The sequence below is a fragment of the Falco cherrug genome, chromosome 2 (assembly GCF_023634085.1).
Source record: "Falco cherrug isolate bFalChe1 chromosome 2, bFalChe1.pri, whole genome shotgun sequence".
NCBI lineage: Eukaryota > Metazoa > Chordata > Aves > Falconiformes > Falconidae > Falco > Falco cherrug.
In genome coordinates this window covers 117,834,103-117,847,257 of record NC_073698.1, presented here as the reverse complement: position 1 = coordinate 117,847,257, position 13,155 = coordinate 117,834,103, and the positions used below count along the sequence as shown (strand labels likewise).

Sequence of the window (13,155 nt, the reverse complement as noted above, 5' to 3'; positions counted from 1 at the left end):
TTCCTTAGTCTTGGGACGAGCCCACCGAAATCAGTGGCTTCGGCAAACGAAGGGATGGCTGGATGCCACGGGGAGGGAGTGAACCGGTGCCGGCAGCCCCTGCCGCTCACCTGTAATTTAAATGAGCCGGGAACAAGCTGAATATATCCTCGGCACCTGGACGTGTGAAAGCTAAGGTAGCTTTGACCACTGGAGAGGGGAGTTGGTTATTTGGTCGTGAAACAACAGTTTGGACCCCTGTACTGCTGAGTAATAGTCTAGTGGAAATGATGTAAAACACGTTTATGGTGGGTAGAAACTCTTTAAACACGTCTCTACTTGCGATGTAGGATGCAGTGGTACAGCATTTTGCATTTTATCTTTCTCCTTAACCCTACTGTAAATCCCCCTGTAAGTAATTTCACTTCTGGTACCAATAAATAAATAAATGGCTTGGATTTCATTGTTTGCTACCCTTCTTTCTGTTTTATTGTAGAGTCCCAACCCGTTGCTCACTTTCAGTGTTAAGACTCATGACCGGATATACTATATGGTTGCTCCTTCACCAGAAGCCATGAGGATATGGATGGATGTTATTGTTACCGGCGCAGAAGGCTACACCCACTTCATGTTATAGTAAAAGAGGGCAATAGGGCATACTGCAATAACGTAACATATGAAGTTAGCCATATGTAGTGAAAGCCGAAAAGCCAGTGAATACTCTGAAATATCCTCCTTATGATGTGCACCCGAAACCTCAGAATGAGAGGGGTTTACACATGCATTGAAAAGGGGGGGGAGTTGTTACTTGTTTTAGTTCATCTTAATAGGAATGAAAGAGCTAAAGCTGTTGAGAGAATTGTAGTGCTCCAAAATGGGTAATCAGGCAATTTTAATTACAGCATCTTGATTCGATGACAATTTCCTACAAATTCTCTTCTATGGAGAATGTCTTCGTAAACTCATACTAAACAGTTTACAAATGTGTGTGTTCTCATCAGTATGCAAAAATTCTAGTAATGGAACAAAAAGGAGTAATAAGCATATATTTTAATATGCAGCATTTGACACTTGTAGATGATTAGGTGACTTTTTAAAACTTTTAGTCAAGTATTTTATAAAAATATGAAGAAAAAAAAAAGGAACCCTAAGGTACATGCAGTTCTGCCTTAGTTGTTAACTATTACAACAGAGCCAAAGAGTTACACGACTCCCTTATCATAATGCTTTCATAATTGTTACTGATACCTAACCTTCTGTAAGGGGACAGTGCCAAAACTCTTGATGACTTTTAGTGTAATTAAATTGTTATGATATTCTGTGTGTTCAAACACTCAGTGACACCAGCTGTTATGTTTGAAGCCTGCATCTATGGAGCTCAACAAAAAAAGAGGATAGCTTTATAAAGAAGCATTTTTCCACAAGGATTCAAATGGAAACACACAAATTAACTTCCTCATAAGGAGGGTTTTTTTAATCTTCCCCGTTGAATAAGATGAGCTGATTCTAGACCCTACAGCAATTTTCTTCTACATAGTAAGATCCCAGCATGGTTCTAACCTTCCTCTGTGCCAAGTGAACACTCTACTGAAACCTCTCAAACACTGGTCCCCTTGAAGCCAGCATCAAAATTTCTACCTATCTAAATTCTTTGGAGCTAAGTTTTCAGCCCCAGAGTTGTTTATTTTTCAAAATGCGTATCTGCTCGGAATAATGCTGTCAGATAGACTAAAGAGACAGAGGCAAGTTCTAAGAGTTTACACTAAGACGTGTATGAATAAAACCCCCTAAAAATTTCAAGTTAGATTGAGATTCCTAAAACAACAAAAATACCGAGGGTGTGGTATTCTCCCATTTTAAAATCACTTCCAAGTCCTTGAGTAATCTTGCAAAAAAATAAATTATTTAATTGAACTGAACTTCAAGGAAGTCTATTATAAGATGACTTTAAAGAGGCTCTACTACAGTAATCAAAACTTGTGTGCTATGTGGTTTGTGTAATAGAAGAGGGCACATTAGCCTTTATTTTTTTTTTCTTGATGGAAACAGCTTTTGTGGAACAAATAAAAAACCAGAAAGCAGAACAGAAGTATGCTGACAGAATATTTTTGTTATACATTTGAAACCCAGTGTCTGTAATGAACAGGTTGAATTTTTTTGTGGTATGCACAGATGATACGGTTGCTCTAGCATGGTGAACATCAGTTTCAACTTGAAGCATGAAAGAACGGACTGTTATTGCAAGATAATTGTTATCATCTGTGCAGATCACGGCTTGTAATCTAATGATTTAAAACACTATCAGAAATAAATTGCTTTGGTTTATATAATTATTACTTTTCCCTGATGTATCTTGATTTTACTCCTAAGTATGGTTATAAAGGTTTTCTAATAATGATTTTTGTATCCTGCATGATGCAATGAAGGCATTTCAATAAACATTTTTAAAAATACACTTGCTTAAATATTCACTTGCTGCTTCCATCTTGAGACATTTCTGCTTGTCTTTTAAACAAGTCGTATCCAGTTGTACAAGCAATTTTGTATTTCTTAGGAACGCTTAATCTAACCATTCCATGTGTTCCCGCATAAAAGAGCTATGGAAAATCATCTTTCAGATGGCAGTGAAATTAGGAGCATAGTCTGTTTGCTGCATGTACGTAATGTAACATGTTTCTCACTTTTTATGACCTTGTTTGAAAAATTTATCACCATCCTTGGATATAGACAGGTTTTTTGTTTACCTACAAAACGGAAATTGCTGAAGTTTAAGGGTTTCCCAGTTTTCCCAATATTTGACTTAGACATGACTTGAACTACAGGAAGCATTAGCTCATTGTAGAAGCTCATGCAGTTTTATGATTTTTTTTTCACTAAGTTTGCTGTCATCATCACGAAGCATGGCAGTGTGCCCCATCTTGTACAATCTGTTGACGTGCAGAATCGTACTCTACGGCTTGAGGAGAGTTACAAAGCAGGTATGTTTATTGCTGTGCTGGGTGCAAGGGGGATCGCTCCTCCTAACTTACACACTTAATTTTACTCGTAATACATATTTATACAGTGAAGTTGGTTAGTTCCACCCAAAGTCTACACCTCCTAATTACTGGTTAGTTGCTTTCTCGCCTCAATTTAAAGTTACAGTTCATTTTAAATTCACTACGCACGCTCCCCAAGCGGGGGATCCGCAGTTACTTTACCCTAGTGTCCTTGAGTCTTACCACTTCAGTAGTTTGTTTTATTTTAGCCGTTAGCACATCGCTGTCAGAAGGCTCCTTATTTACATTCTCGTTGAGCTCATCTACACCTGTACTAACTGTCCCTTCTTGCAGTGCCGAGTGGCCGAGCTCCCGACCTTCTCTCGCAGACAGTGAGGCTTTTGCTCCCATGGTGATGTTTCTGTTATCTATGCAGCTCCTGTCTGCAGCAGTTCTAGGTTTTTCACTGTATTTTCTCGCATCACCATCTCCAAGCTTATCCCCATGGGAGTCAAGAACCTGCTTACCCTGGAGGATCTCGGGCACCTGCAAACCACGCAAGCTGTGTCTTAAAAACCTCAGCCACTGTGCCCCTTGACCAACAGCTCCCAGAGGTGCTGGCCTGGCGCTTGCCAAGGAAAACACCTTACCTTTGCAGGCACTGACCTTTCTTAGCATTATTTCCTTCCTTTCTGGGTGGCTGCCACGGCCTGTACGTAGAAGGCACAGCCCATGGCCGTGCTTGGGCTGCAGCACCCACAGCAAGGCCGAGCAGAGGTGGGGAGGAGGTGCGAGCCGGTTCAGAGGGCCTGCAGGCCACAAACAGCCAAGGCCTGACGCCGCTGGGGAGGTGACTGAAGGAAGGACAGTGTGTTTTGAAACGTCCCTTCTGGCCGTCTGTAAGGGCCAGGTAATTACATGCATTATATTAGGTAATACATATATTACAAAATGTATGCTTCACAGCAGTTTATACCCATATACATACAGGCAACCTGAGGAACGGGGGTTTTGACTGGCAAAGAAGCCTCCAAGGAAGGTCCCCCCCTGAATACACATACCTAGGGAAAGCTCATTAAGTGTTTTTCACAAAATTTTAGTTTTCTACCTCACAATGACATGTGGAATTAAAACTTTGTAACTCAGGATAGGTTATAAAGCAGGTATGTTTAATTCACCGGTGGGCATCAGGGTGGGTAATTCCAAAAGCACCTGCTGCCCCGACTTCTTTCTGCATGTGTGATTTCAAGTATACATTCATAGATACTCAGTAGGTGCCCGAGAATAGGTTGGGTTAGGATAACTAGTCTACCAAGAAGTCGTTAACATAAGTTCCCTCCCGCTTGGCCACTGTCTCCTGGTGGTGGTCGTGGGGGATGTGGGGATGAAGGGTTAGAAGTCTCCCTTGCTCTGAACTTTTCACCTTCACTCTTCATGCAGACTCAGTCGTGTCTGGAGTTTCTTCCAAACCGAAAAACAGGACAGATCCAGTTTTCCTATCTCAAGGCACAGAGGTTCGCATACCGGTGTCTTCTGATCAGCGCACAGAGCATCCCAGGTTCACCTTAGCAGTACAAAGGGCCCCAGGACCGGGCCTCATTTACAAAGTCGCACGGTGAAGCTCCTCTTTGTACATACAATGAGAGTTTTAATTATTCTACTTTTTCCATATTCTATTAATCTAGTTATTTCTAAGCTTTCTATCAGCTACTGATTTACGTTCTCGGGGAGCTCATCTCCATCTGTACTAACTGTCCCTTTTGGAGTGCCGAGCGGGCCAGCTCTAGCGGGCCCTGAGGCTCGCGCCTGTGTCGGTGGTCCCTGTTACCTGTGTAACTCCTGCCTACAGCGCGTTAGGGTTTTCACCGAATTTTCTCGCACCACCGAACGCCCCCAGGACGCGGCCCCGGCGCCCCCCGCCCGCCGCGCCCTCAGCGGCGCCTGCGCGCCCGGCCGGGGGCGGGAAGCGGCGCGGCGCGTGCGCGGGGGGAGCGGCCGCCGCGGGGGCGGGCGGGACAGCGGCCATGGCGGCGGCGGGCGCGCTGCGGGGCTTGGTGCGGGGCTCGGTGCGGGGCGGCCGCCGCCGCGCCTCGGCCACGGTGATATTGCTGTCGCCGCCGAGGGCGGCTGTGGGGCTGCCGGGTAAGGGAATGGTTCTGGGTCACGTCTGCTGGCGCTTCGGCGTTGCGCCTCCTCTGCCGAGCCTGGGGGGTGAGGGGGTGGCAGGCAGGGGGCAGGGGACACCCGTGCGCGTCCTGGCCGTGGGGACGCGTGTTTGCCGTCGGCGGGGCCGGCCGCCCGGGGGGGGCACCCCGCGGCGCCCCTCAGCGCCGCCTCGGAAGGGGGAGGGCTGGGGCGCGGCCCCTGGGGCGGGGGTGGGGGTGTTACGCCCCGCTGCTCCCGGGGGACGCGGTTTGTGACGGGCTTTGCCTCCCCTGCCAGGCGGGGGTGCGGCGCCTGGGCACGGTGCCGGGGCAGCCCAGGCCTGTGCCGTCCGCAGCTGCCCGCCTGTGTCCGGCTCGCCGGACGCTCCCGCCGCCGCTGCTGCTCTCGGAGGAGCCGTAGGGAATGGGGGGCGGCGGGCCCGGTGTGGGACATGCCTGCGTGGGAGGCTCCGTCACCAGGCACCTGAGAAGCTCTGCTGGCATCCACCTTTGTGTGAGATGATCCTCTGCCCGAACAGCCTGTCCCCCCCCTTGCTATTTCAGACGCAGTGCTTGACTGACTCGTTGAGTTTTTCATGGCATTAAATTTGCCAGACAGCTGTTCTTGTTGAGGTAATGAACTTCTGTCTGAGGCTGCTCGGTGTAGATGTGAGTAAAACTTGCCGTTAAGGATGCACGGTTTTTGTCTGCATAAACCCATGAATACAGTGGGGGTTTTGTTGATCTTTTTTCTTTCTTTCTCTATGTTTAGAGTGATATTCCGCTCAGAATAGCTGGTTACTGAGTGTGCTGGTAGGTGCTGTGAGACTGGGCTAAGCAGCCAGCGGAGCTGGTGGCCTTCTTACTGCTGTAGTGTAGGTGACTGCATCAAACGGGGTTTGGACAATACTGAGTCCACGATCTACCAGAGCTGCATTCATCTGCCACTGTTGACAGCGGGTAGGTCACAGTGCTGGAGCATTCCCAAAGCTGGCTGGATGATTTCTTTGGCTTTGACATGTAGCACTGGGCTCAGTCACGGTTTCGCTTGGTCATAACACAATTAAAATTGCACAGTGATTCTGATATGAAGAGAATTCCATAGCACCAAGCATGGGTCCTGTGGTCTTCCTATAGCTAGTTCCTTCTGTCTGTAACTTTTATAAATACTGAGTACCATCTCACACCTTTCAGAAGTGCTTCCCTGCTCTTGCCAAGGTCTTTCACTGAAAGAAAAAGATGACAAGTTACAAGGTAGCTGCTTAGTTATTGATCTTGTCTGCCTAAAGGGAAGCCTGCGAGCGTGATTCCAGTGAAGCTTGTTTTTGGCTTGGCTGGCGTGGCTGCTGTAGGGTTTTGCATGATTCGGGTTAGGATTCCCGCTGGTGCACTTACAGTAACTTGTTAAAAGCGGAATGCTAATTTGTGAAATAGCTTAATGTTTGTGTCTAGTAGCTGGAGTTTAAACCCTGCCCAGTGTCAAACCAGTTGAGGGCACTTCTAGAGTGCTGAAGGATGGAAAACTAGTGACTTCGGAGATGGTTATCAGGGCTAAGGGGAAGAATAATCCTCCTAATTCTTTTTCTGTCAAGCATAGCACTTCTTGGTGCGTGTCCTCTGTTACCGGCAGGTGAAGAAGTGACTGCCTTACTGAGAGACACACACAAACCAAAAGCCATCGTGTGGATACGTCTGAGTAAATGTATCTTTACTGCGGCACTTATTCTCCTTTATAATAATTGATGCATCAATAGGAAAAAGAACTGTCCCATTATTTCAGGAAAGATTTAATAGTTTTAATCTGTAGTTTAAATGGTGTAATTTATGTTGGACTGTAGGAAAGTGCTGGATACTGGCTGCATCCTGCATCTGTTACACATCCGTATTTACTCATGTACATACAAGTGTAAAAACAAACAAACCCCTTTAATGTAATCTCTCTGATAGCGAGAAAGCTTCGAGAGAAGTCATAGCAGCAGATCGGTTAAGTACTGTGATACTGTCATGGCCTGTTCTTGCAGCGTTGATCCAGTTATTAATCACTAGGAGGCCCTGATGTATTATTTAGGGTTGCATAGGTTTTGTACCCTTCTGTTGAGGAACAGTCATCTTCTAATTTAAGAATTAAGAGTATCAAAATCTTAGTCGTCTCAACCAAGCTTTCATGTAACAGATTATCTTGCTGAGTGGGATAATGGAGTCGATTAAAGTCTCCCTAACACTTCTCCACAAATCACTTGCCCTCACTCACAGCAGAGGTACAATTGGTTGCTAAACTTAGATGAAATTCTGTAGCAGCTGTTGAGATGCAGCATAGCTATTAATTAGTTAGAATTTCCTTTGTTAATCTTTTTCCCATGTTTGAAGCCAACTGATTTATTTTTTTAAGGCTATTAATATGAATAACACTCCAACCTAGTGTTTGCTTTCCAAAGATGTCTGGTTTGTTATTTTGAACGAAAACAAAACAAAAATTATTTTTTTTATGCTGGTAGGGAAGCTTCTCTGTCACGTAGTATGTTGCAGGTCACTTTCACAGGTGTTGCACTAAATGATCTTTCATTTTTTCAATATTTGTAGAACATTTAGGTTTGCTAAGTGCTCTTTCATTCTAGATAAACAAAACCATCTGAGTACTGGAATAATGTAACCTCTCCAGCGAGAATACACCAAACCATGTAATGGCAGATCTGTGCCTTTTTTGAAGATGCGTAAGAAAATCATAGTTCTGCAGTGGTCAGCTCTGTTTCTTCTAATGGGATGTGTTTAATGTATTGCTCAGTTTTTACAGAAAATGTGGCTTTATTTTGTGTTTTACCTTCTGTGCTTCATACCCAAGAAAAAGACAGACGTTAAGATTGCACAGTATTAAAATCAGCCTCTTTTTCAGTGTTCCTGGCAATAATCTTTAACTTAAATAGCTGTTGATAATATGATGAGAAAGGCTAGATGTTATTTATTTCATTTGGGTTTAAACAATGCAAATGTTTTATGTTCATTATGTTGAAAAAGATAGTCACAAGATTCTTTCTCTGTTCCTACTTTGAACTTCCCCATTGTACATCATCATAGATCTTGTGGATCTGGCGTTTTGATGCAGATGTGGGTTTTTCCTTTGGTTTTGATTTCCATCAAAAATTTGTCACCCTATATACTTGTAAACTTACCATTGCACAGAGTATTTTAGTCCCCAAATTATATTTTTTTGCAATTCAGTCTGGAAAAAAACCCAAAAAGGATGAATTAAAAGTTAAACTAAGCAGATAAAAAAAAATCTTAACTGTTTCTGTGAAATGAGTACACATATATTCACGATGGTGTAACACGTGAAATCAAATGAAGTGTAGGAAATGCTAGCATTTGGCTTCGGTCAACCACTTTGCTAACTGCTCAGTGAACTCCTTACAAGGTTGGCATTTAATGATTTGAGAATGAATCACAATCAGCTTTCTCTTTTAGATTGATCAATGCTAGTTAAAGAAGTAAAGAATATAGGAGATACTTTTATCTGTTCTCTTGAGCCAGAGTATCTTCTTTTCACATAATATACCCGTATTTCCTGAATCCTAGTTTTATAATATATTAGTATTTCTGCCGAGTTTATCATGATGCTTATACTAAATAGCTCTTTTTATTAGTTTGCAGGCTGAAATCATCAGTCAGCTTTCTTGCTCGACCAGATCGACCAAGTCTTGCTTATCATAAGCTAAAAGGCAGGAATCCAGGGGTTGTTTTCCTTCCAGGCTTGAATTCAAATATGAATGGTCAGAAAGCAACTGCCCTTGAAGATTTCTGCAACTCTCTAGGTCATGCCTTCGTCAGGTACATTCAGGGCATTATGCTTCAGAAAATGAAACTAGTGGCAGGGGTTGGGGGGAGGGGCTTTAACAGAAATACGTAAACTTTAGATTTGGATTGGAATGTATGCTGTGCTGTACACAAGCAAAGAAGTGTCCTTCCATTTCAGATGCAGGATTTCAGTCTGTAGCGAGACTGAGGTGAATGAGGAGAAGGTATTCTGAAAGTAATTCAGGAAATTCTCCAATAAATTGCTATAGTCTAGCCAGTGCCACATTAAGGCTACAGGCACAAAAATAGGAAAGAAAGGACCTGGAGTTATAATTTTTTAAGTTACCACTGTAAGCGCGCTTCTTAACTGTCAAATCTTTTTAAGTTACCCAGTGCCTTCTGTGGGTTTAGGAAAGCATGCACATGCTTAGTGGTCGTCTCCTTTGATAGACTAAGTTGAATGCTGAGTTTTCTAAGTCTTTGTGTTTGGGTTTAGTGTTTGAAAGAGTGTTTGTACATTTGAAAAATACCTTTAAAACCGAAGTATTTGGATATTTATTTTTTTTTTTGTCTGTAAGGGAAATTCTTTTTCTGGGAAATAAGGTGATAAATTTGGACATTGTTATATCAAATGATAAGAGAAGGCTGCATCACTTAATTGTATATGTTGTGCTTAAACCTCTTCTCGTGTGGTTTCTGGTGCTAGTGATACGCAGGACCAAGTAAGAAATTACTCAGGACGCTATCTTGTCCCCTGTTTAATTCAGTTAAATGGTACTGTGTGGTTAGCATCTGTGTTACTGTAGACAGTACTGTGACTTTCATTCTGATGGTTACTTTTTCAGATTTGACTATACAGGATGTGGAAGTTCAGATGGTAAATTTGAGGAGTGTACAGTTGGGAAGTGGAGAAAAGATGTTCTGTCTATACTGGATGAACTTACAGATGGACCACAGGTTATATTTTATGTTTACATATAGAATGCTTTTTGTCTCAAGGTAGAACATTAATCAAAAGTATGCTGTAATACCTCTGGCCAACAGTAGCTTTTATTTCACAATTGACACCTGCTGACTTTCGCACTGAATCATTGGAGAGGCTGTATTCGTAGGACCACTTTTGCAAGCTGGTAGATCACAAAATCTGGGAAACATGGGTTGATAGGACCTCCTGGAGGTCATTTGTTAGTGTGTCCTGCTCGGAGCAAGTCTGTCGTCCCAGGGAATCTGAGAAAGCCTCATGGTGGAGGGTCCACCTGACAGGGAACAGGGAACTGTTAGAGGGCAGCATAGCCATCTTCCTGAAAAAGTGTGTCACTGTTCTGTGCTGATGCATTAGTTAGAGGATTTGCAGGAATGTTACAAGTTAAGATACTCTAGATGATAAAATGGCTTTTAAAAAAAAAAAGAATCGTTATGAATTGCTTGTGTTGACCTCTGACTGCACTGAGCATTTACCATGTGCGTTTATTTTAAGAAGGAAACATAAAATACACACATGATACTGAATTGTTTCAACTCTCATTTTGTTTACAGTGTTTCAGTCTCAGACAGCAATAACCAGCCATGCCAAACAAAAAGAATAATAAAATACCAGATCCTATGGTGCTTACTCAGGCAAAATTTCCACTGGAGGTGACAGCAGTTCTGCCTGGGTAAGGACAGCAGGATTATGCCCAAGGTTTTAGTTAAACAAAATGAAAACTGATACTTTGTAAAAGAAAAAAAAAAAAGTAGCCATTTCCTGTAAAATAATATCTTATTTTCTGTCCTTTTCAGATTCTGGTTGGCTCTAGCTTGGGTGGATGGCTGATGCTTCACGCTGCAATAGCACGCCCAGATAAAGTAGCTGCTCTAGTTGGAGTAGCTGTAGCAGCAGACCATCTTGTAGCAACTTTTAAGAAGCTTTCCATTGAGGTAAATGTTGATGCCTGGCTTTTGTGCCATCTGAAAACCTCTCAAGTGTTTAAGAAACTGTTGTTCAAGCTGTACTTTTCCTGCACGTCTTCTAGTAAGTTTTCTGTGTTTGTGGTGAAGGTAAGCTCAGTCTAAAAGTCTGCAAAATACTCTGCTTCTAGTGTGAAGCTAGGGTGCACACTAACTAGAATGCGTTTATATTAGTGGCATATAGGATGTGAAGTCAGATCCCTGCTGTTGGCAGTCCGTTAGATTTCAGTGTTGAATACCTTGTATTTGCATTCAGATTGGGTCCTTGCACTTTCAAGAACAGAGAAGTAGCTGCTAAAGTAATTGAGATGACGTTGGACGAGATGAATCTGAGGCAGGTTGTGTGTGTAGAAGAAAGGGAATTCTAAGATCAGTGTGTTTTAAAGACTGTAAGGTTTAGGTGGTGGGAATTCTCCCGAGTTGCTTCTTGATGATAATATCCAGTCTTCAGGAAAGTAAATCAGGTGTTGTAATGTGACAAAAGAATATGGCAATAAATAACTCATACTTTAGAATAATTAAAATATTTTCCTGCTTTTTGTTTGTTTTGGTTTTTTTTCCTACAGCATTTCGTAGTGTCAGTAGTTACTACTTAAGGCTAAGGTAAGATTCTGGAAGTACAGCATTTAGGCAATTGTTGTGGCAAAGTCAGAAAAGACCGATCACTGGACAATTCCTTTTTCCTAGGATTCTCCTTGTTTGAGGTTCAGTGAACTGATTGAAGCCAAAAAGGCCTGCTGTTCTTGGTGGCTGTACATCTTTTTCTTTCTGATAGATTCTGGCTCAGAAACTTAATTTCACTGATGAATCGTAACTGGATTAATATGCAGGAGAGATGTGCAGAATAGCTTTTGTGACATGGGAGGGGATTTGTCTTCTCAGCTGCTGGAAGGCAAACCGGAATATACCTTGTCTGCTAATAAAAATGAAAAAAGTGAAATTTTACACCTGGGGAAATTTTACTGCATTTAAAACAGGAATAAGTTGAGGCATTCTAAACTCTTTAACATCGGTCATGTCTATCCTTTGCTCTTTTTTTTTTTTTTTTTTTTTTTTTTTACAGGCACAAAAAGAAATTGAAGAAAAAGGTGAATGGAAGTTTCCAACCAAGCATAATGAGGAAGGATATTACTCCTTGACATATGACTTTATCAGAGAAGCAGAAAATCACTGTGTGCTAAATAGTCCTATTCCTATAACCTGTCCCGTACGACTTATTCATGGCATGAAGGATGATGTTGTCCCTTGGCAGATCTCTATGCAAGTTGCAGAGCGTGTTTTGAGCAAAGATGTGGATGTCATCCTCCGCAAAACTGGACAACATCGGATGAGTGAGAAGGAGGATACAAAACTTCTTGTGAATACTGTTGATGATTTAATTGACAAGCTGGCAACACTAACATAAGCTGCAGAGTAGCATTAAGTGCTTGAACTCTACACCTGACTCTTTTCCATGAGTAGTAGAAACCAATGAGTAGCAGAAATAGCAAGATGCCAGGCCTGTGACTATCACAGTAGGAACTGAGCTTTATCTACTGTTTCCTTACCTCTGTTTCGTAAATACAGGTATTTTATTAATGCTGCATTTGCCCAGATGATCCAAAATGTGAAGGAGTGCTGCTGTTGTGTTCAGAACCTCTCCTTCCTCATTTAACCCTTTTTTTGCAAGCTTCCTACGCTTTTGTACTGAAACGTTGATTCGTTTTCGTTACTATTGGCCTGTACAGTAAACCTTCAATTTCCCGTGTCTTTGACAACTTTTCAGTATTGTCATTTTGCTGTAACATTCTTGTATCTTATGTCTGAAACAACCTGTGCAAGGCAAAGTACAACTCAAATGTTTACTGAAGCTATTGTTCTTAGAAATAGTGAATACCATGAAGCATAATAAACAGATTTCAGATAAATTATTATACTGTTCCTAAGTACTGTTAAAATTGAAAAGTGGAAGGCACACCCTGATGGTGTGCTTGGGTTACTACATAAAGAAGAACTTAACCTCGAAGGATGCAGGGGAGCTCTTCTATCTATGTTTATCCGTAGGGTTTATGTCCTCTTCTGCAGGATACCTTTTTGTAACAGATAATTTCTGGGCCTACAATTTAGAGAACAATATATAATCTTGGTGGAAACTGAAACTGAATCAATACAGTGACTCTCTTTTATAGGAACTTCTTTAAATTGAGAGGAGTACAGCAGCACAGGGCGTCACGGCCTCTTCTATGGCTTGAGAACTGTAGATTACTAGGAACGGTGTCTTCCAGTTCCTAGTAACTGAAGAACAAATTTCTGAAAATTTGTAAATGAAACTTGATAGT

At 42.3% G+C, this 13,155-nt stretch overlaps 2 protein-coding genes across 8 annotated transcripts in view; both read left to right on the top strand.

The window, feature by feature from the left end:
* PHLDB2 (pleckstrin homology like domain family B member 2) overlaps positions 1–2,432 on the top strand; it is a 126,391-nt gene extending 123,959 nt beyond the window's left edge. For all 5 annotated transcript variants that reach the window (XM_055702082.1, XM_055702083.1, XM_055702084.1 and 2 more), the window contains one exon: positions 476–2,432. In XM_055702082.1, the coding sequence (XP_055558057.1) occupies positions 476–616 (141 nt within the window). In that variant the 3' untranslated portion in view covers positions 617–2,432. The remainder of the gene's footprint in view (positions 1–475) is intronic.
* Positions 2,433–4,964: 2,532 nt separating this feature from the next.
* ABHD10 (abhydrolase domain containing 10, depalmitoylase) lies at positions 4,965–12,747 on the top strand. Of its 3 annotated transcripts, none has more exons than XM_055702806.1 (5): positions 4,965–5,099; positions 8,740–8,923; positions 9,736–9,847; positions 10,670–10,807; positions 11,901–12,747. In XM_055702806.1, the coding sequence occupies exons 1-5, from the start codon at positions 4,982–4,984 to the stop codon at positions 12,240–12,242; spliced, it is 894 nt and encodes a 297-aa protein (XP_055558781.1). In that variant the 5' UTR covers positions 4,965–4,981; the 3' UTR covers positions 12,243–12,747. The 3 variants fall into 3 exon arrangements, with proteins under 3 accessions (XP_055558781.1, XP_055558782.1, XP_027663009.1); XM_055702807.1 differs by having other exon boundaries at positions 4,988–5,099; positions 5,874–8,923; XM_027807208.2 differs by lacking the exon at positions 4,965–5,099 and adding an exon at positions 5,897–6,061.
* The last annotated feature ends 408 nt before the right edge of the window (positions 12,748–13,155 follow it).